The following is a 19,256-nucleotide window of genomic DNA, read 5'->3' on the forward strand; positions in this document are numbered from 1 at the left end:
ATTCAATTGATCATCATTCAGAAAATTTCTAGATTTTTAGCATATGGAGGACTTAAAGTTTCTGCATTGCCGTCATCATTAAAGTAAATGAATTAGATATCTTCTTCTACTTCCTGTGTATTTCCTTGTTTACACTTTACATCCTCCACAGATACACAAAGTTACATTTATGGCTCAATAGGAAAAGCAAAACAAGTGAATTTTTTATACTCTTGCTTTCAGTGAAATGAGGAGTTTATGGCTGTAAACCTGCCAAGATAAACTTTGATTGCTGCAGTTCAGCCCTTGGTATGAGCTTGTTTTGGTGCTCAAGCTCAAGTGAGCAGTTTTTGCAGGCTTCAAGTCATCTTGGGCTCATTCTACATCACCAGTTGCAATGTAGCGTTATTGTAGTTCAATAGGAGGCTCAGTATCTCAAAACTGAATGTGAAGATAGCCTGCAACTCAAAATTCAACCCATTAGTAGACACACCAATGAGATCATATTGTGGAGGACAAAAGTTCATAAATCCTTTCAGAAAGATAAATAAGTAATCGGTTAATCAGTTTCCATTTTTCACATAGCAAACCTCAACTAGCATCATTATTTATTCACTACTGAATATAGATATCTGTCTGAATAACTGTCTCTCCATCTCTAAAGAGCACTAAAAATCAATCAGAATCTCTATCCTATTAACATGATTTATGTGTATTTAATGCTTTGGAGCAATAATAAGAAAATTTCACAAAGCAGCTAGCAAAATTTACCTATTCAGACTTCAGAGTTGTCTACAAAGAGTATCTTCTCTGGATGGAAAGGTCCATACTCGCTGTGTAGAATTTTGCTTTTCCATCTCATTCGATCTGTGATGCCTTTTACTTTCACAATGATGTCAATGTGATCTCTGATTATAGCAGCCCCTTCAGGACGAAGAATTCGGTACATCTCAAAGAGAATATCAAGAATGTCACATCTGTATGAGGCACAAGAACAATAGAAGTTTTATGTTTGGGTTTCTTTGTTGGAATCTATATAATGAAAAGATCATTCTACTGCCCCCAAATAAATGAGCTTCACCATGGAGATTGTGACAAGGAAACATATGAAAAAGGACAAGTTCTTGAATTGTTCTGTCCATTTACCTGATTAAAATGGTTTTGAACTTTAACTTTCCCTAATATCACAAGAATTCACAGCACATTTTCCTACATCTAGCTCTAGAGCAACTTTGGAAAATGTCAAGGCAAACTATAACTTTAGTGAAAGAGTACAGTTTTTCATAAGGAAAGCTTAGCAAATACTCTGCACAGTTTAAGAAAAACATCATCTAAATGGTCTTACTCTGGAGGCCATTTAAAATTCAAAAGATAATAACAACCTTAGCATATCCTAGACCATTGAAATCTTTCAAGGTTGTTAACAACTTTAATCTGGAAGTTCACATTTCCAGTTTTGAATAGAACACGGGTTTTGTCAAATTTGAATAAAGGGTGCATCAACAAATAAAAAGTTCCATACTAAAACAGGACCCAACAGAAGTTTAGGAAGAAGGATACTTCCATGAGATACTTGCTGGCTTTCTGTAGCCCTGAAAGTTTCCTGAAATAGCTTCTCTTTGTTACAGGAAAAAGGACAAGAAGACAGCCAATGGTGAGCATCATTGTTGAAATAGCATGAAGTGAAAACTTACTTGCCCATGTACATGCTGAAGACTCCATGAGCATGTATCAAATCATATGTTCGAGGATATGTTGAGAAGGCCTCACACCTGCAAGCAAGTATTGATGTAGTCTCAATATTTTCACCCTTAAAAACAAATAGAAGAAGGCATAAATCATTTCCAAACTCTATCTAATTCATAAATTGACAGCAACAGCAACAGCCACAAAGGTACTTTAATAGGTCAAAGTATTGCACGGTTCTTTGTAAACTACAAGAATACATGTTACAAGTCTTACCAGTTCATGTAAGTTCCAATGAGGCCACGCTCATAGACAATCCCAAGAGTGTTGTTTTGTGCATCAAAAGGAACAACATTCATAACCCAAACTGGTTGCTTAGAAATTGCAGCTGCAAAACCACCTAGGCCTGCATTCATATCCATGATATTTCTATATTTACCTGCACCAAGAGATTTGAGAACACTTCCGTAGTATGAAACTCTTTTTATCCATATTTGATTGTCTTTATTAAAGTTATTGACAGTGGCTCCTCTAGTAACCCCATTTCTAATCCTGGGTGGAGCAGTATTCAACATTTTAGGCCATCTTTCAAGTGCACCTCCAGATATACTGCGGATGTCCGTCACTTTTGGAAGAGGAGTAACGCATGGATCCATCTCCTTATACCTGTTGGTGGTTTCATCAAGTAAAAAAGATACAAATATAAATTAGGAAACACCAAGCCTTTAAGCTGCACAATGACTAATATGGAATGAAGAAACTCACCAACCCGCATCAGGGTCAGTTTCAGCACAGAAATGAGGAGACTTCCAAGCCTTCAACTTTTGGATGCAGTGGATATGATTAGTGGGCTTTCTCCATACTGCAATTGGTCCCCTCTCTGCAATCTTTTTCCAGCATAGCCGCCTTGCAAGATCTTCTAAACTGATTTGCTCCTTTTCCAAGTCCTGAGCCTTTCTCTCCCAACCCTTGTAGCTAGACTTCCAACTTATTGGTGGCCCAGACAGTACCCAGTAGCCACCAGGACGCAAAACTCGGTCAATTTCCATCAGATATACTCCATCTAGACATTTTATGAAAAAAGATAGTTAAAATAATATGGTCTTGAAATTAAGAAATCTGTGTGCTGAGAGGGGCATTTGGACATCTCATAGATAAGAAACAACTCGATTTTACTTGGTATCCAGACAATATATCATTCTATTCTGCTATGAGTTTCTCCTTACTGAACAACTCAGCTATAGAGGAAATTAGGAATAACATATGTTTTAACCATTTTGCTTTTTATGATAGTCTGATAAACACCACCACATTCAAGATTCCAGTATTGAGTACCGTAAGCAGTCCATGGTACAAGGCATCTGGAGCAGTGTGCCATATCAAAAGATCTTGATGGGTATGGTAATCTGTAGGTGCTTAGAATACCAAGCATGGCTGGAAGTCCTCTTTCCAAGGCGAACTGTACTTGAGCTTCATGTATATCCATTGGTGCAATTGACATTGTCAAGATGTTATAATCCATTAGAGAGGCTCCAAAGCTTGCAACCTGAGGACAATGTTAAAAAATTCCTTAATTTCTCGTTCAACTCAAAGTAAGAGAATATCCAAATTCCTGGTTAACCATCATTGAACTCAAAGCAAGAGAATGCCCAAATTTCCCCTTAACCATTAAGATATTGCATATGATTCAATAACTCAGGACCATACACAACTGGTTATAAAAGCTTCCTTCTTAAAATTTTAACATTGAAAAACATAATGATATCATCTATTAGGTGGTAAATTTTAAATTTCGAATTTCGTATGATTAGTTCTTGTTTGGGCTTCCTTTATCAACCAAGGAAAAAGGATCAAAAGCCTGTATCTAGGTATAGAAGATTTACTTAGGTATACATGAGCTTTTGCAACTGCAATTGAGATAGAATTAACAGAAAGTTTCAAACTACACCTACAAGATAAAGCTATCTTCCGATATTACTTTTTAAGTTTTGTCTCAGGGCCATCATAGTTCAAAGTGAAACAGATTTAAAGAGCGTGACTTAACATTCATCATGGAACTAGACTATAAGAATCGGCTAAATTGTGTGTCTTGATATCTTGCTTCTTATCAGAGAACCACAATATCTGAATGCATGGAGTGATGATATGAAACATGGACCAGTAACAAGTAGGTCATGTCTTTATCTTCCTTGTGAGCTCATTGACATCAAATTCCAAATAAAGCAACAAATTCAGTAAAAGTTAACAAACTTGGGAACAGAGGTACATTAACCACACAAGACGACAACAGCTCTCATTTCCATTTTTTTTTTTTTCTTTTTCTTTTTCTTATAGTATCTGTTTCTTTTTACCCTTATCTTAACTATGATTTCAAACCCCACAAGAAGGTCCTATCCCATCCAAAAGGACCAAATTCAACAGCACAACAATATCAAATTTGTCTTTTATCACGACAACAAGCAGAAATTATGGCCAATTTGTTTGAGAGTAACATGAATGCTGGGAAGAACGGATATTGAGGTGACATCAGCGTGTTTTGTTGTTGAAATAATTGAATAACACAAAATAAATTTGATGTGGACTACTGACTTATTTCACAGAAAAGCAGCTTCCAGAGTTGAATGTAGAAGCCTCCTTACTTCATTAGTAGAATTATAGAGTTTGTACCCAACTTTACAAGTACTCTAAGGCTCTATTCACATGGAGGTTCCACAGTACCAAAAAGAGCCCAAGTTGGAAAAAGATGAAAGAGGACAAAACCTAGATGATAATGCACCTTAGAGACTAACAATAAAAGATCGTTCACATTCACTATCTTTTAGTAATTCAATTTCTCAATGCCATTTGCCCAATTTAAAGTAAATGTCAAAACAAAGAAAACTAAGATTACCCACAGAACACAACAACTATCAGTTCTTTGTGGAGCTCTCTCTCTCTCTCTCTCTCTCTCTCTCTCTCTCTCTATATATATATATATATATATATATATATATGATGTAAAGGACACATATGAAAAATGTTCATAGAATCTGTAATGTTCTCCTGTATTTTTCTTTCCTGAAGACCCCACCCACAGGAAAAAAATATTCCTCAAAATGGGGCCATTACTGATAAAAAGAATAGTATCCAGAAAGAATTAATATATTTAACAATAGAAGATGAAAAACCCTAATATAATTAGCCACTTACCACCATAACCATTTACAGTGGCCAATGTTTGATAAATAAAATATAACAGGAAACTCCAGCTTAATTTTCAGTGAAAAATGAAGATTTTGGTTATCAAGTTAGTGTTGAGTACTGAATTTTGTTATCAAACAGGCGCAATGAAACAAGAAAACTCAGTCTAAACAAGAAATGAGATATAACCGGAACATAATATCAAACTCACCCCACATCCAACGTCAAGAGCAGTTCTTATGTTCCCAGACTTCAATGGCACAACCCGCCTAATCTCATCCACATAGTCCTTCACCCCCTTTGGAAACGAAGTCCCACCGCCTGGAAAAACAAGCCGATCGCCTTCCACTCGAACCCAATTCTGGGATTTCTTGTACACAGACAACTTTGGGAAAGGCACGTTGTTGAACCATGCGTAGTCTCTACTTTTTGGCCACGGAAATGGCCTCCTGTACCCTTTAGGCCTAGGCACCAAGCACCTCAAGGCCTGGTGGCTCCCCGGGCAATGCCTCTCCCTGTGGAAAAACTTAGTCACATCGAACTCCTTCGCTCTTGAAGGGTCTTGACATGGGCAGTAGTGTGTGAAATTGGTGGGGCATAATTCAAAGAAACCCCCACTTTGTGAGCTTTCTTGGGGAAGAGGGAGAATGTGGTGAGCTTCAAAGTCTAGAACCAGTGAAGGTGAAGGGTGTTTAGGAGTTGAGGCATTTGAGGGGAAACAGTGCTGTGGGTGGGCCTGAATTGTGGAGAGTGTCGAACGGGGATTGCTGTAGGAGCCAAGAAAGTAGCAGGCACAGAATACAATGGCAACGAAGAAGACCTTGATTAAAGGTCTCTTGAGGAGGTTTGGAGTCGGTGGTGGGTGTTGCTGTGTAGCCATTTTTCTGTCGAATTCAGGATGAGCTTTGGACACTGCAAAGTGGCAGTGGCCTATGGAAGCGTGGAGTCTGGATGACTTTTTTCCTGTGGCCCTCTTTCCTCCTTTTTTTTGTGTCTGCTACCTTCTTTTCTCTGCAACCTTTGAGATATTTATCTATTATCCTCTCTTTCTCACAAGAACAAGACAATGGAAAATGAGTTCTACCTTCATTTTAACCTTTTCTTTAAGCTTAAACTTCAATCTAATGTGTCGGGTAAAAAAACCAGTGATAATAATGGGAGAGAGAAATTGGGAGCAGAGTGAGGTGAAGAGATTGGAAGGTGAATTTCTAGGGATGGAATTTCAAAGTCAATGTGATAGGTGTCAACTTCCAACCACTAATATTTTTCCCACTGAAAAAGGGATCCACCACTGTCAGCTGTAAGCTTGGTACAAACAATCATAATGCCAGTTGTTCTCTAGCAGAAAATTTTGGTATCATATTTTCCCACACCTAACATTACCCACTTCATCTACTTTTTGAATTGGTCAATCATGCCTCCTCATTATTTATTTTAGAAATTTTTTCCATACCCAAGAATTGTCCATATTAAATTTTTTGTACCTTGTGTGATTTTAAACAGACAAACAATTTTTTTTATACCATATAAAAAAATGTCACTCTATTGCAAAATATTTTCTATCAAATTCGGGTTTTATTGTTTGTATGAAAGGAAACTACGAAGCAAAATACTTATAAATATAATTGAAAGATAAGTTAGAGTAATTTTCAAAACTAAATTTTTAAATATTTTTAGAGAAGTTTGATAACTAAATGATTGACTTTAAATTATAAATATCTTTTTTATTTAAATAATTTATTATTCTATATGTTTCCTTGTAAATATGATGTCAATCATAAGTATTTAAATTCTAAGATATATTTGAGTCTCGTATATTTATAACATTATTTAACGATCTAGAGATTATACGATGAATTAGTAATATTTACACCTATTGATTACCGTTTTAAGCTTTAAATACTCTTGAAGCTTTAAAACGTATTTACGAGGTTTCGAGGAGTTTATATATATAAAAAATGCCTTTTTGTGGGTGAAATTTTGGGCTTGATGATGAGGCATGGTGAAGAACGACGTCGTCTTGAGAGGAGAAGGAGATATAAGGGAGAGGAATCTGGAAACTCCCGCCAAAAAGCGCGAGAGAATGGGAAAGGGTGAAAGCAGCAACACGAAGGCCACAATCATCTCGGCATCCTCCTTCCTCAGATCTGTATGCTACTTCTCTATTGTCTTCCTTCTTCTTCGTCTTCTTCTTCTTCTGCTTCTTCTTAATTATTATTGTTATTAGATTCATCTTTTGGTTTCTGTGTTTCTGTACAGGTGACTTTGCACGACTGGTGGCTGCTTAAGACAAACGCCAACCGCTTGGCCGTTGGAGGCTTCGCTACTCGAGAGTAACTAATATTCCCTTTTTCTTTCTTTTCTTCTTCTTCTTCTTCTTCTACTTCTTCTTCTGTCTTTTCAATTTCTAGAATAAATGGAAGAATTTGGACTCATTTCCGAACCTAGGGTTTCTGGGTTTGGGAGAATTAGGGCTCAAATTAAAGAACTCTACATTTCTCTATTCCTACTGCTCTTGCTACTTTTTATTTATATATTTTTAATTAAAATTTCTTTGCCCTTTTCTAAAGTTACCTTTTTTGATGCATTCAAATTTCAAATAAAAATTATTTTTTGTTGATTGAAAAGCAGCAGAAGAAGTTGAAGAGAAAAGCGTGAAAAAATTTTCCGCTTCTCTAACATGTTAATTATAATGGGGACAGCGAAGAGGTTCAAATCAAAATCCTGCCTGAAACCCCAAATGAAGGAATCTACCCAAGCTTCATCATTGAAGCTGTTCCACTTGAACCATTATATACAAACCCTATCTCAAATTAGACTCCAATTTCAAATCAACAGTTTGGTTACTATTGAGCATGGAGTTTGGAATTGAAATTAAATGCCATGCAACGAATCCTATGAAATCAGTTCCACAGCATGAGTATGATTTCCGAATCTCATATATTGGAATTCCCTGTGTAACCAAATTAATTCATTGTATTCACCAATTGAAACAAGAAACTAAAAGACTGACAGGAAAAAGAATTTCATGTTGACCGCTGTTTTGGTTCACATTTCCAATCTAGATTCAGTAGTTTCGCTTTGGTCAAGGCATGAAAACTACATCACCATGTTTCCCTTTCTGCAGTTTTCATTCGTTCCTTGGTGTTTGATCACATATGTTCATTGCTACAGATGATTCTGATCATGTATAATTTTTGCTATTTCTCCAGTCATGTTAATTGTTTTTCTGGTCCCATCATAGTCCTCTGACCAGATGGTTGGAACAATGATCCATCCTTATACTTGCTCCCTTGTCCTTATTTTTTTATTACTTTTTTTGTCTCTGTTATCCAATAATTTCAGCTAATTATCGTTCTGCAGTGTTTGTGTTATCTTCTTTCATTGCAAGTTAAGGAATATAATGTTTATTATTAAAAAAAGTTGAATGATTTTCACACTGTAGGAGACAAGGAATAAGAGTTTTCAGCTCTGGAGCAATTGCCAAGAGGCATGATGCCACCACTCTTGAAACTGCAGATGGCATAACTATTACCATTGTTGGCTTCTTAAACAAGTCTCGCACACATCAAAATGGCTTTCCATCTGAGGTATGTGAATAAAAGTTGCATCCCTTTTTATTTTAAACAAGGTTCAAAACTTAACACTGACCTGGATAGGTTTGCAAACATTTCCTGTTTGGATTTCCATATCACTGGGAGGAGTATGCGGTTCAATGTTTTGTTGGAGAATCTACCAAAAGTGGTGTTTCAAAAAAACCTTCTGGTTGTGAAGAGTTCAACTTGCCTTCAACCAATAGTGAAAATAATCTACTGCCTGCATCTTTGGATGAGCTCCCAGTGACTAGGGTTCGTGATCTTTTAATGTCCACTCTTGGAGATTCTAAAACACTAACAAATAGTATTTTTAGTGATATAGTGGGAAGAGTATCTAACCTTTCAAACATGAAAGGTAATAGCCCAACCACTGTGGATACTGAATTGGATAGAACTCCAAGGAATCATAAAAAGGCCGAGGTTGAGAAGTTCGAAGATGACAACAGCATCTTGGATGTGTCAGATATGAGAACCGAAGAATGTAAGAAAAATATTTGTCAATCTAGCGGGGTTATGAATGACTCTACCCCAAGTAGACATGTTTCGACTAGAACCATGACAAGGTTGAAGAATTTAAAAAGCCAGCTGGAATGGAATCTTTCATCAAGCACTTCCAAGAAGCAAAAGACTCGGGAGAATTCTGAAAAACGCCTGTTGACAAATAGTATTTGTAATGATGTACTGAGAAAATCCAGTGGTAATGATTTCAAACATGCTAGAAAAGACATGAAAACTAATGGTCCAATAAAGACTATGGATTCTGATTTGGATAAATTTATTAAACATAAGATGGCAAAGGTTGAGCAGAAGCGCACAGATAACTATGAATCCATGGATACCATGGATATTAGAAAAGAAGAATGTCAGAAATATTTTTGTCGATCAGAACTGGGTATGCATGCCCTTTCCCCAGATAGGGGTGTTGCCACAAGAAGCATGGCTAGATTGAAGAATGTCAAAAACAACCCATAAGAATATCTCTCATCAAACTCTTAGTGATCTGTTTTTCTTCATCAGAGGCCATTGAAGACCAATATGGAGGGATGGTAACTAAAGAAAGTGCTTCAACAAGAGTAATACAGCCATACCATCTGGATGGGAATGTGAACTTTAGGAAAACCCTGAAAGATCTGCAATCAGAAGATCAAGGAATAAGCTGAAGAAACAAAAGATATGATATGTAAGATGCACATGTACAAGTACAACCATGAACTAGAAAATGAAATGAACGAGTATTGACACATTTGGGTCCTGGAAAGATTGCTGTAAATATTGAAATGACCTGCAAAAAAGTGAACAGCTTCAATCTCTTTAATGAAAGAAATTACTATTGATGCATTTGAAAGTTTTTTTTTATTAGATTTTTCTTGGAATGATGTTTTATGTACATTCCGCTGCCTCTATTGATGCTTTACCATATGTATTATGCTGCTTATTTGTGACATTAACTTCCATATAGAAACTACCGCAGCCTCCTATTTTGCTTCCTGTTTTCTCATTAGTAGAGATAGCAAGCACTTGAACCTCAAATTATGTTTCTGGGGGTGCCTCTGATGATTTTAGAACTTGTTCAAATCCACTCCTCAAAGTACATCTTTGGTTTAAGGTATTGTCAAGTTTGCTCTGCTTGTCTGGTGTGACATTGATGGCAATCTAAAGGCCTTTGCTTTAGAATAAATTTATTATGATCAGCATAAACATTTTGTGGAATGAGAATTTTGACCTCCACCTTTATTCTTATTCTTGCCACATCTAATCTGGGATTAAATCCAATTTTTTGATGTCCATTCATTATTTTTGTTGAGTAGTGAAAAAATACTAAGGAATATGTGGCCTATTAAGTGTTTAACTTGCTTTCCTGAATGTCATTTTGATTTGGATGTTCAGGCACAGGCCATGATTCTTGGTTCATTCATGAACTGGAAAGTGGCATCTATCGTCTTAATTTTCCAGGTCATAGCTAGTGCCATACTTTATAATAATTTTTAACACAGGCAAAAAGTTCAAAATGCCATCAGGCCTATCATACATTTATCTTTCTAATCCAGGAAGATCAGACTTGGTGCAATACTTTTTGTGATCAACAATGTTGAAGTGTCCTCTAAAAAATGACTTTGATGATGCCAATATTTTCTGCCACTGGATTTAATGTCAAGGGAATCTCTGTCAGCATCAACAGACTAGAAGATGGGGCAATGTAAACATTTGGGAAGACAGGTTCTGTAATTATCAAAGGTTTCATGAAAGGTAAATTTCATCCACTCTTCAATTCTCTCAGCCCTATGGAGTTTCTTATCAAGGGTTCTGCACTATAAAGAATAGATTTGGATTCTTTCTATTTAGAAGCAGTTTCAACAATTTGCTACAAGTATCAACCCCTTTTGCTATACCATTTATTGGTAATTGTTTAAGTTGATTATCTGGTGACCATGGTTTACTCTACATCCATGGAGAATTTGCAGGTGAATTTCTCAAAAGCTAAGCCTGTAGAGCTACAAGATTCTGTCACTCTTCCAGGAGGTACGTTCACAAACCCACTAGAAGTTGAGCCCCGGAAGGGATCTAGGGAGGAAAAACCAACTTTTACATGAGCTTAGGAGCCTACGAACACTCTTTGCAATGCATTTCAAAACTTAGAAGCATGCATGTACCATGGTAGTAATTGAAAGCTAAATCCTACAGGATAAGTTTGGTTTTGGTTCCCTGCCTATCTTAATTAGTTCATATAAGTCTCATGCCCAAACGTAAAATTACCATGTTTGGGTACACAGTATAGGAAAATTTGATTTTCTCGGATATCACTCCCTACAATTTGAAAAAATCTCATACCCATGGAAAACCTTTTGCCTGCAAATCTAACCCAGTACAGATGCTGGACATGCAAATCACAATTTGCTTGGATGTGCTACTTCGGCTGTAGAGACTTATTGTGTCTGAAATTTTGTTGAGGCATACCTTTCGTAATCATCTAGAAATGAATCACAACGTGCTTATCTCCCATTACGCTTTTTACAAGAACTTGGGCATTTTGATGCAAAAACTCAATGGGATTCAATTAACCTCTGTGACGTGAGGGTTAATCTACACGGCTGCTGGATTTCTGCAAGAGTTTAGGCTTTAACTCACCTCTGAAATGAGCTTGCTGGCCTGTCCTACTAGTTTCTTTGAAAAAGGGTCAAGGATTTTTGCGTTGTATCAGCATAAGAATTATGGTCCAACCACCAAGAAGCTTAACCAATTAGGTAGAGCCATGTGTGCATTTTGATCCATTATTTTACATCAAAATTAATCATATCACTTTGTTCCTGATCCCATTGTACCCTCATCCAACAGTTTAAGATTTTACCATATACTTTCAATGGTTTAGATTTTACATAGATTCAGCACCTTGGTTTTTTTCCTAAGAATTGTGAGCAAAATCAGGAGGGAACCAGGAATACACAAGTATATCTCAGAATGCCAAGGCAGTAGAGAATGTTTCATATCAATACCTGCAAGACTTTAAGAGGACACAATCCATTAATACATCTTTGGCTCACACTTGCCTCTACAATTTGGTTGAGTTCACCTCAGATGCTGATAATCTTCCACTTATGGCTCAGTTTAAGGATCCAGTTTTACAAAGTTCCAAGCTATGTAAGAATTTGTAACCTCATGTTATCTTGATGTTAAGGCATGGCATCGTCTTTCAGCTTGCTTTGACGCAAGGTAAGATCCAAGAGAACAGCTGCTGCTGCTCCACAACCCATGTACACTTTAAAGGTAGAGCCAACGATCATAATATATTACAACTAGAATTTCTTTAATAATACAAACATAAAACAGGATTTCCTGATCAAGAAAAAGAACCATTTTCGCATTTTACAACTTATTCCCTGGATTGTTATGATTGCTAACATGGAGTTATAATGGGATCAATGGGTAAAATTTTAATGTGAGAAGCTAAGAATCAATGAACTGTCTACCTTTGAATTGCTTCAAACCCAGACAGAAAATTTTGGTCCAATGAACTGTTTCACTGTTATGTATACTTGTTTTCCCGTTGATTGTGAGTACTTGTAGGTGAAAGTGGCTGCAAGGAGAAAAAAAAATTGAGAATGAGCAAAAGTTACAAAAAGCTAGCACAAAAAGATAGTAACGTGTGGATGCACCAGTCCAAGAGCTTCTGCTGCACTTCTATGACACTCTTCACCACACCCCGCAAGAAGCATATTCATCAGAAATTCCCTCTGTTCATATTTTAACTGTTTCTCAAGGCCTCGAGCCACCATCTCCATCTCAGGCTGCAAAGGCACATCCATCATAAGAGATCATCCAGATGTTTAACTATTTGCCTCAACCTGACAATTGCATGCATCAAGTAACCAAATCCTAAAAACCAGATGAAAATTAACTAGAAGATCACTAAGGCATCTGTTGGAAGCTCCCTGTTAAGTTAATATCAAGGAGTGCTCATGAAATATCATTTCGATGCACATTGTGATCAATTCAGAAGTAGCACACAATCTCCTAAAAATGGAGAGCAGTAAGGTATTAGTGATGACAACCAAAACAAAAACAATGATAATAAACATAAAACCATTTTATCTTATAAAAGTAATTGATTTTTCAAAGCTATTGTGTAGTGAGAAGTTTGACACAATAACAACGAGACAGTTCTTTGGTATCGGTAAATGGCTCTAAAATAACAAACCGGACAACTGAGGAAGAACCAGGATGTAAGTAGTTGGAGGAAAAGAGCAGGAAAAGAAATAAGAGTCATGGTCAGATAAAAAGTGAAAAGAATTCCAAAAATAAATTTTGAAAAAACAGGATCACATACAGAGGACTCTTCAGGAGGAAATATCTGGTGAATGAGACATATCTTTGACAGTTCCACCACAGCCTCTGAATGCCTGCCTTGCATTTCTAAAGCCTGAATCAAAACAGCATATGGCACAAACATTTATACAGAGCCTAAAATCATCAAAAGCGCCCAAAAAATAAAAAGTAAAAAATAATTGGAAGAAGAAAAAGAACAAGTTCAGATTTTTATTTCAAGATTCAAAATAAGGAAACATTGAGTATCATTTTCTCAAACTCACTTATAGCAATAGATTAACATTTGTTTGCTCTAAACAATGTTTCACAATGTATTCTACACATTTTACCACAATTGTCCCTTTGATAAGACCTACCCCTCTACTTGCTTCTCAGAAAGAATGATGATAGGCAAATGATTTAAATGGCACAAGAGGAAAAATTGTGGGAGATTCCAAATAACAAAAGGGAAAAGTTCAACACTGCAAGAATTTCAGGACTCTGTGTGTGTACATATATACATAACATGACTTCCAATGCCAAACGACAGTGATAGTGTAGCCCACATAATACAATCCTCAGAATGAGAATTCAAAAAATTACCCATGCTTGTAAAAAACATGAACGTGTCCGAGCAGCTACAGATGCAGAAACAATTCTAGCTGCGCGAGTGTTTTCAAGCCCAAGATTATCAGCAAGTCCAGCAATGAATTGCCGAGCATCCTCACCATCAATCTCAACAGAAGTAGACTGACCTGAAGCCCTGTGAAATTCCTAAATAAGTTACAAATGGATGAGAAAAGATATTTTTACAATCCACCTACTCAACGTTGGCTATATAAATCCTGTTTCGTCAAGCTATATTTAGGGACATATCTTCAGTGCCCTAGCATTTGATTAAACATTTTTTGGATTCATATCCATGAAAATCTAAGTTTTACCTCAGCTGTCAGCTGCCTTGTTGAGCTAACACCGGTACATTACTAAAATCATTAACTACCGACAAGCAAGGATCTATTATGCAATCCTAAAAAATGCATACCTGCTGCAAATGTTTATAACAAACTCAACGGATGTACGATAGAAGGAATCCCGTGCATTGGCTGTGTCAATGGATGCCCTTGCTCCAGATGTCCTGCATATTCGACGCAACTGTGTGCCCACAGAAGCAAAATCCATTGCATTATTTAAGGATTGGCTAATGGAATCACCAAAACTGTATATCGCAATTACTCAAAGAAAAGTAGCTCTAAAATTAACGTGAAATCAGCTCATTCAATTTGTTGGTGCATGCAAAGAAAGTGAGAACTTTCTGATGCATAAAATATACTCATCATTCAGTTTTCCATGTGAATTAAGTTTCAGAAAAAGTTACGCACTTCATCCTTAGAAAAGTAAGACTATTTCCTTCCTTGGCATTGCATGAGAGGTGATCAAAATACAACATCAAATCATAAGCACAGTGAATACAAGTGTTCCATACAGGCAAAGTAAATCTGTTTCAACCAACAAAAATTTATAAATCTTTTGGATTTTTAACTCAATGAATTCACCAAAAGAAAACAGTTAAATCAAAATTATGCATCATAACACTGAGTGAAGTTATCTGCACTATATAAAATTTAGCAGGATGCAAAAAGCACTGACTTGAATCATATCATCTTCCAATATGTCCTTTCCGCTCATTCTATTGGCCATGATCTCTGGAAATCAAGTTGATGAATTGTGATTTGAGGAAGTAAAGCATGAGCATAACACTTAAAAAATTTGAGGAATGTGCATTGTTACCTACAACAAACACAAGGTCCAACAATAAAACCATGTCTAACACCATATGTTAATAAATTATTAAAAACATAAGCATAAAACAAAACGGCAAAAAGGAAAAAAAAAAAAAAAAAGAATCAGAGAGCAATGCTCATGAAAAAGCCATATATATCTATTTTAGGTGCAAATTGGCAATGCTTAATGAGGATGAATCCCCAAGATCTCCTAAATGAAGGAATGAAAGGAAATAAACCCAAATTACTTGATCAGGAATATTTAGGTAATTTTGCAGTTCTTTAAATTCTTTAGAGTCATAGTTAGTAGTTGGTATTTCAGTTTCAGTTACAATTTGGAAAGGTTTTTATCTGGAAATTTCTCCTTAAAAGAAGTTTCTATATTTCTAAACTTTATATTTTCTAAATAGATCTCTTTTTCTAAAGTTTCGATTTGAGTTCTTCTTTGAATTGAGAAGTCTTCTTTATTCAACCCTTGTTACAAGAAGTTTCTATGAAGTAAATTTTAATTCTAAAAAAAAAAGTTGGTGTTTTTTTAATTTTTTAGAAGAATCTAAAATTCATAGGAAAAGAAGAAGAGTCCTAATTTACTTTTTCATAGTTTTATTTAGTTTTAAATGTTTTCTAAAGCCTAAAAAGAAGACTAATTGATGTAAAACAAGATTAATGAATGACTAATGATGAACAATATTAGGTTCTTTTGCATAATTTGCAATTTTCAATGGTGAAACTTCATTACTTTTCTTCTAAGTGAGACTCCTAAAAGGCTTTAAAAGACTCTTAAGGTTTCTTATCTTTCTTCTTTGTATTTGCTTTTCTGATCTCCTATTTTACATTTTTTTTTTTTCTCATTGCTATAATTTTATTTTTGTCCCCCTCCTTAAATCCTAAAAGATTGAAGCTTCAGCCCACCTTATTTGATTGGAGACAACCATCTTAGGATTGTCCTACATTAGTGTTACAACTACAATGCGCATAGGTCATCCAAGTAATTATTTAGATTAACATAAGGCTTGGAAACATGATAAAAAAAAAAGACATGGTTGAGAACCTACATTAACAGCTGCACCTAAAACCCATACCATATCCACTAGTAAAATGGACAACAAGAACCCACAACCCTGGCTGACATAGCTAGTTATTCCTCCTATTTTATTTTTAGAACTTTTGCTAGAGATTTTGAAAGGAAAAAACAGAAGTAAAACAAATAAACAGACTGTTAAAAGGTATTCAATCCTCTTTATATATAGATAGATAGCTAGACAAATAGATAGATAGATAGATAGATAAGCAAAGAGAATATATTGATGACTTCAAAAAATTATACATCAGCGTACACATGTTGCATACGATGGATAAACAGAAGGTGTAGTTTAGATGAGGAAAACTAATAAAAACTATTATCTCCCTTATTCAAACCCCCCCCCCCCCCCAATCTACAAAATCGATTAAAGACATTAATCCTTTTGTTATGTACATCCTAATCCATGATGACAAACTTCTAACAAAGGACCTCTTCAATGACTGAATCCACTACTCCATATTTATGAACACTCTTCGGTTTGTTTTCTTGCAGCTCTCCAGACCTTCTTGCATTTTATTCCCACAAAGGGGTCATACAAACTTAAGAAAGTCTTCCTAATTGAAAAAGGAAGGACTCAAATAACGACAAATAAAGAGAAAAGTAGCCACCATAACACCTTGGCTTTAGGACAATGAGGGAAGATGTGATCCATTGATTCCACTTCACTTTTACATAGCTAACGCCTATTTACCTATGACCATCCTCTTTTCTAAAGTTAATATAAGGTAATACATTTCCCTTACTAGCTTCCCAAGTAAAAAAAAACTTGTTTTAGACTAGACCCATGAATTCTAATGATGGTCACTGGGAAAGGCATTGAGTGCCCTAGCTCCAGTATAGAATATAGAGATTGGACCAAAAAGACATCATTCCTTTAGTCCATCCACACCTCCCTATCCTTCCCTTCCCACTTCACAGATTTTCCTTCTAACATTGGGAAAAAAGTCTTTACATTGTTTAGCTCCCAATCATTTAAGTGTCTCAATGGATCCCACTGCATCTTACCTTGCTTGACAAACACTGGAGCTTTACCCCTTCTCATCGCAAAAGACCCCCTCTCAAGGGACAACACTGCTTTTGACCAAGGCCTGACACTCAACCCCCCTAAAGTAACTCTTGTAATGGGCAAAAGGGCTTTTAAAGCACTCAAGGTCTACAAAGGACTAACCCGCACTACTTTTGTGGCCACCATTAAAATGACTCTTAGCATAATGGGCCTAGAACAACCCAAACATCTCTTCAACTAAAAGGCTTGCATCATTAAAAATCAGAATTGAGCCACTTAAGCCTCGACCCAAAGCAACTACTTTCACTCTCTCACTATAGGCTATGTCCATCACCTCACAACCTAGCACTCTAAGTCTTCTCTCAATTGGAAGCCCACCACTACCTACCTCTTCAGCCTCTTTTAGGTCAGCTAACATTAGCTTTTCAAGGCCATTGGTTTTCTCCCCACCTTTATGGTCCCCCTTTACCCCATAGCTCAACATGTTTCTTATGCACTTAGAACCATTCAATAACTTATCTTTCATCCTCTCTCCAATTTGTGAAAAACCCTAAACCTCCCTTAGAAACTACCTGTAAAATCCATGGTGGAACTTCCCACCACCACTTGTAGACTATACAAGAATCCTTGCCCGCTGTAAATTTCAATGCTTGGTAGTGTCTTGGCATGGATGTTGCTCAGAAAGCACTCCACCTCTAGCATCCATCTATCCAAGAACAACCATTTTATAAAGCTTCTCTACTGTGTGTACATTAGTTTTTCTTTCCTTGGAGGATGATCTAGTTTTTTGGGGTGCAGGATACATCTTCGAAGGATTGCTCATTTTCAAAGGTTGCTTGCTCTTCTTGTATTTATCATTTAATGAATGAAGATGTTTGTTTCTGATTAAAAAAATGATTATCAAATGGGATCCAGTTCAGACAATTACGTAAATTTTGACTATAAATAAAAAATTTCAGGGTTAAATTCAGCAATGCAGTTTACGAAATTCTCTAAAGCCACAGCAACACCATGAGAAGCACACATTTTTCTGCAAAGGAAAAAAGCAAAGTACAACAACAGCTGACCTCGAATCAATCTGTTAGCCTCTCTCTGATACTCCTGCTTGTCAAACACCTCAAGCGGCGGCGGTAGCGTCACCGGCCACCACTTTGGCAGTCTCTTCTCCGTTCGACTCCTCCCAGGACTCCAATCACCACCATTCACCCCCATCCCAGACACTACCGAAAGTGGACTCCCCAACACTTTAGAATGATTCCTCATCCTCCACTCGCTCTCCTCTGCTCTCCCCACCACCACCTCCTTTCCCCCCAAACTCCGGTCCCGCCGCACCACCACACCCCGGCCCGAACCAAACCCAAACTCGCGCCGAAGCCTTAACCCTAATCGCACCAAAACCCTAAAACCAAAAACAACCACTAAGCTCCACAAAACGAAACCCCCCACGAAACGCAACGTGGAGGGGCGGCAGGCTATCACAACGCTCTGGGTAGCACGATCGACGGCGACGAGTGTGCGAAGGTCGTCGATGGCGTCAGCCCCGGAGGAGACAAGGCGGTTGAGGAGTATTTGAGCTCGATCGGAAAGACGGTGGAGGTCAACGACGATGTGGAGTTTGGGATCGGGGGAAGGTTTGTTGTTGTGGTGAGGATGGTAGTGGTGGGGTTTCTTGAGGGCGTTACGACGTCGTATTGAGGAAGAGATTGGAGGATAAAGCCGTGGGTGGCCATTGGGGGTGAGTCGTGGAGAGTTTGTGAGAATGTGAATGGAGTTCATTACATAGAAAGGAATGAGAAATGGAGTTCAGCCACCTCAACAAATGGCTTCGCTTATTTAAGTGCCCCACGGTTGCCTGAGAAACATGTCTCCTCCATGAATCAGATTTTTTTTAAAGTAGAACTGTAGAACAAAAGACATTGTTTTATTCACTGAGAATATTCATTTGTACAACAGGGTGGGACTTTGGCTGTGGGTGGCAGTAAGGAATCAATATGTTAACATATATCAACTATTAAAAAAAAAAAGAACTATTTTTCTCTGGAAGCTGGAGTGTGGATCAAGTAATGTAAGTGTCTTTCAGTTATCCATTCGCCAATCCCACCCTACTACCCGTGGTGGTCAACATTGACAAAGTAGCATTCTAC

General features: G+C 37.0%; 3 protein-coding genes across 9 annotated transcripts; 1 reads left to right on the forward strand and 2 right to left on the reverse strand.

Moving 5' to 3' along the window:
* Positions 1–44: 44 nt before the first annotated feature.
* Positions 45–5,956, reverse strand: LOC117914710 (probable methyltransferase PMT19). 3 transcript variants are annotated; one of them, XR_004651304.1, is made up of 8 exons: positions 5,057–5,956; positions 3,001–3,211; positions 2,431–2,728; positions 1,942–2,331; positions 1,674–1,751; positions 1,540–1,582; positions 1,126–1,209; positions 872–956 (listed from the first exon to the last, which is right to left on the reverse strand). XR_004651304.1 is itself a non-coding variant. In XM_034830155.1 (7 exons), exons 1-6 carry the CDS (start codon positions 5,723–5,725, stop codon positions 755–757), a joined length of 1,848 nt encoding a protein of 615 aa, XP_034686046.1. In that variant the 5' UTR covers positions 5,726–5,947; the 3' UTR covers positions 45–437; positions 751–754. The 3 variants fall into 3 exon arrangements, 1 of the variants encoding a protein (XP_034686046.1); XM_034830155.1 differs by lacking the exons at positions 1,126–1,209; positions 1,540–1,582 and adding an exon at positions 45–437 and having other exon boundaries at positions 751–956; positions 5,057–5,947; XR_004651303.1 differs by having other exon boundaries at positions 1,126–1,582.
* Positions 5,957–6,841: 885 nt separating this feature from the next.
* On the forward strand, positions 6,842–9,796 carry LOC117915134 (kinetochore-associated protein KNL-2 homolog). The gene is made up of 4 exons (XM_034830713.1): positions 6,842–6,994; positions 7,105–7,178; positions 8,291–8,435; positions 8,505–9,796. The coding sequence occupies exons 1-4, from the start codon at positions 6,845–6,847 to the stop codon at positions 9,411–9,413; spliced, it is 1,278 nt and encodes a 425-aa protein (XP_034686604.1). The 5' UTR covers positions 6,842–6,844; the 3' UTR covers positions 9,414–9,796.
* Positions 9,486–19,059, reverse strand: LOC117915133. 5 transcript variants are annotated; one of them, XR_004651371.1, is made up of 8 exons: positions 18,180–19,057; positions 14,889–14,944; positions 14,284–14,393; positions 13,845–14,004; positions 13,264–13,356; positions 12,593–12,724; positions 12,407–12,513; positions 9,486–9,571 (listed from the first exon to the last, which is right to left on the reverse strand). XR_004651371.1 is itself a non-coding variant. In XM_034830711.1 (7 exons), exons 1-7 carry the CDS (start codon positions 18,886–18,888, stop codon positions 12,463–12,465), a joined length of 1,311 nt encoding a protein of 436 aa, XP_034686602.1. In that variant the 5' UTR covers positions 18,889–19,056; the 3' UTR covers positions 11,869–12,462. The 5 variants fall into 5 exon arrangements, 2 of the variants coding, with proteins under 2 accessions (XP_034686602.1, XP_034686603.1); XR_004651370.1 differs by lacking the exon at positions 9,486–9,571 and adding an exon at positions 11,775–12,174; XR_004651369.1 differs by lacking the exon at positions 9,486–9,571 and adding an exon at positions 11,775–12,195.
* Between the last annotated feature and the right edge of the window lie 197 nt (positions 19,060–19,256).

Source organism: Vitis riparia, chromosome 5 (assembly GCF_004353265.1).
Source record: "Vitis riparia cultivar Riparia Gloire de Montpellier isolate 1030 chromosome 5, EGFV_Vit.rip_1.0, whole genome shotgun sequence".
In the NCBI taxonomy this organism is placed as follows: Eukaryota; Viridiplantae; Streptophyta; class Magnoliopsida; order Vitales; family Vitaceae; genus Vitis; species Vitis riparia.

Bases quoted from the DNA above. Each gene is read 5' to 3' on its own strand.
- LOC117915133 (XM_034830711.1), bottom strand. From the start codon at position 18,888: ATGAACTCCATTCACATTCTCACAAACTCTCCACGACTCACCCCCAAT. The intron at 14,945-18,179 runs GTCAGCTGTTGT...CTTGATTTCCAG, and splicing joins GGCTAACAGATTGATTCGAG to AGATCATGGCCAATAGAATG. The intron at 14,394-14,888 runs GTCAGTGCTTTT...GTGGGCACACAG, and splicing joins TGGAAGATGATATGATTCAA to TTGCGTCGAATATGCAGGAC.
- LOC117915134 (XM_034830713.1), top strand. From the start codon at position 6,845: ATGGTGAAGAACGACGTCGTCTTGAGAGGAGAAGGAGATATAAGGGAG. The intron at 6,995-7,104 runs GTATGCTACTTC...GTTTCTGTACAG, and splicing joins CATCCTCCTTCCTCAGATCT to GTGACTTTGCACGACTGGTG. The intron at 7,179-8,290 runs GTAACTAATATT...TTCACACTGTAG, and splicing joins GGAGGCTTCGCTACTCGAGA to GAGACAAGGAATAAGAGTTT.
- LOC117914710 (XM_034830155.1), bottom strand. From the start codon at position 5,725: ATGGCTACACAGCAACACCCACCACCGACTCCAAACCTCCTCAAGAGA. The intron at 2,332-2,430 runs GTGAGTTTCTTC...AACCACCAACAG, and splicing joins ACTGACCCTGATGCGGGTTG to GTATAAGGAGATGGATCCAT. The intron at 957-1,673 runs GTAAGTTTTCAC...TGCCTCATACAG, and splicing joins TTCAGCATGTACATGGGCAA to ATGTGACATTCTTGATATTC.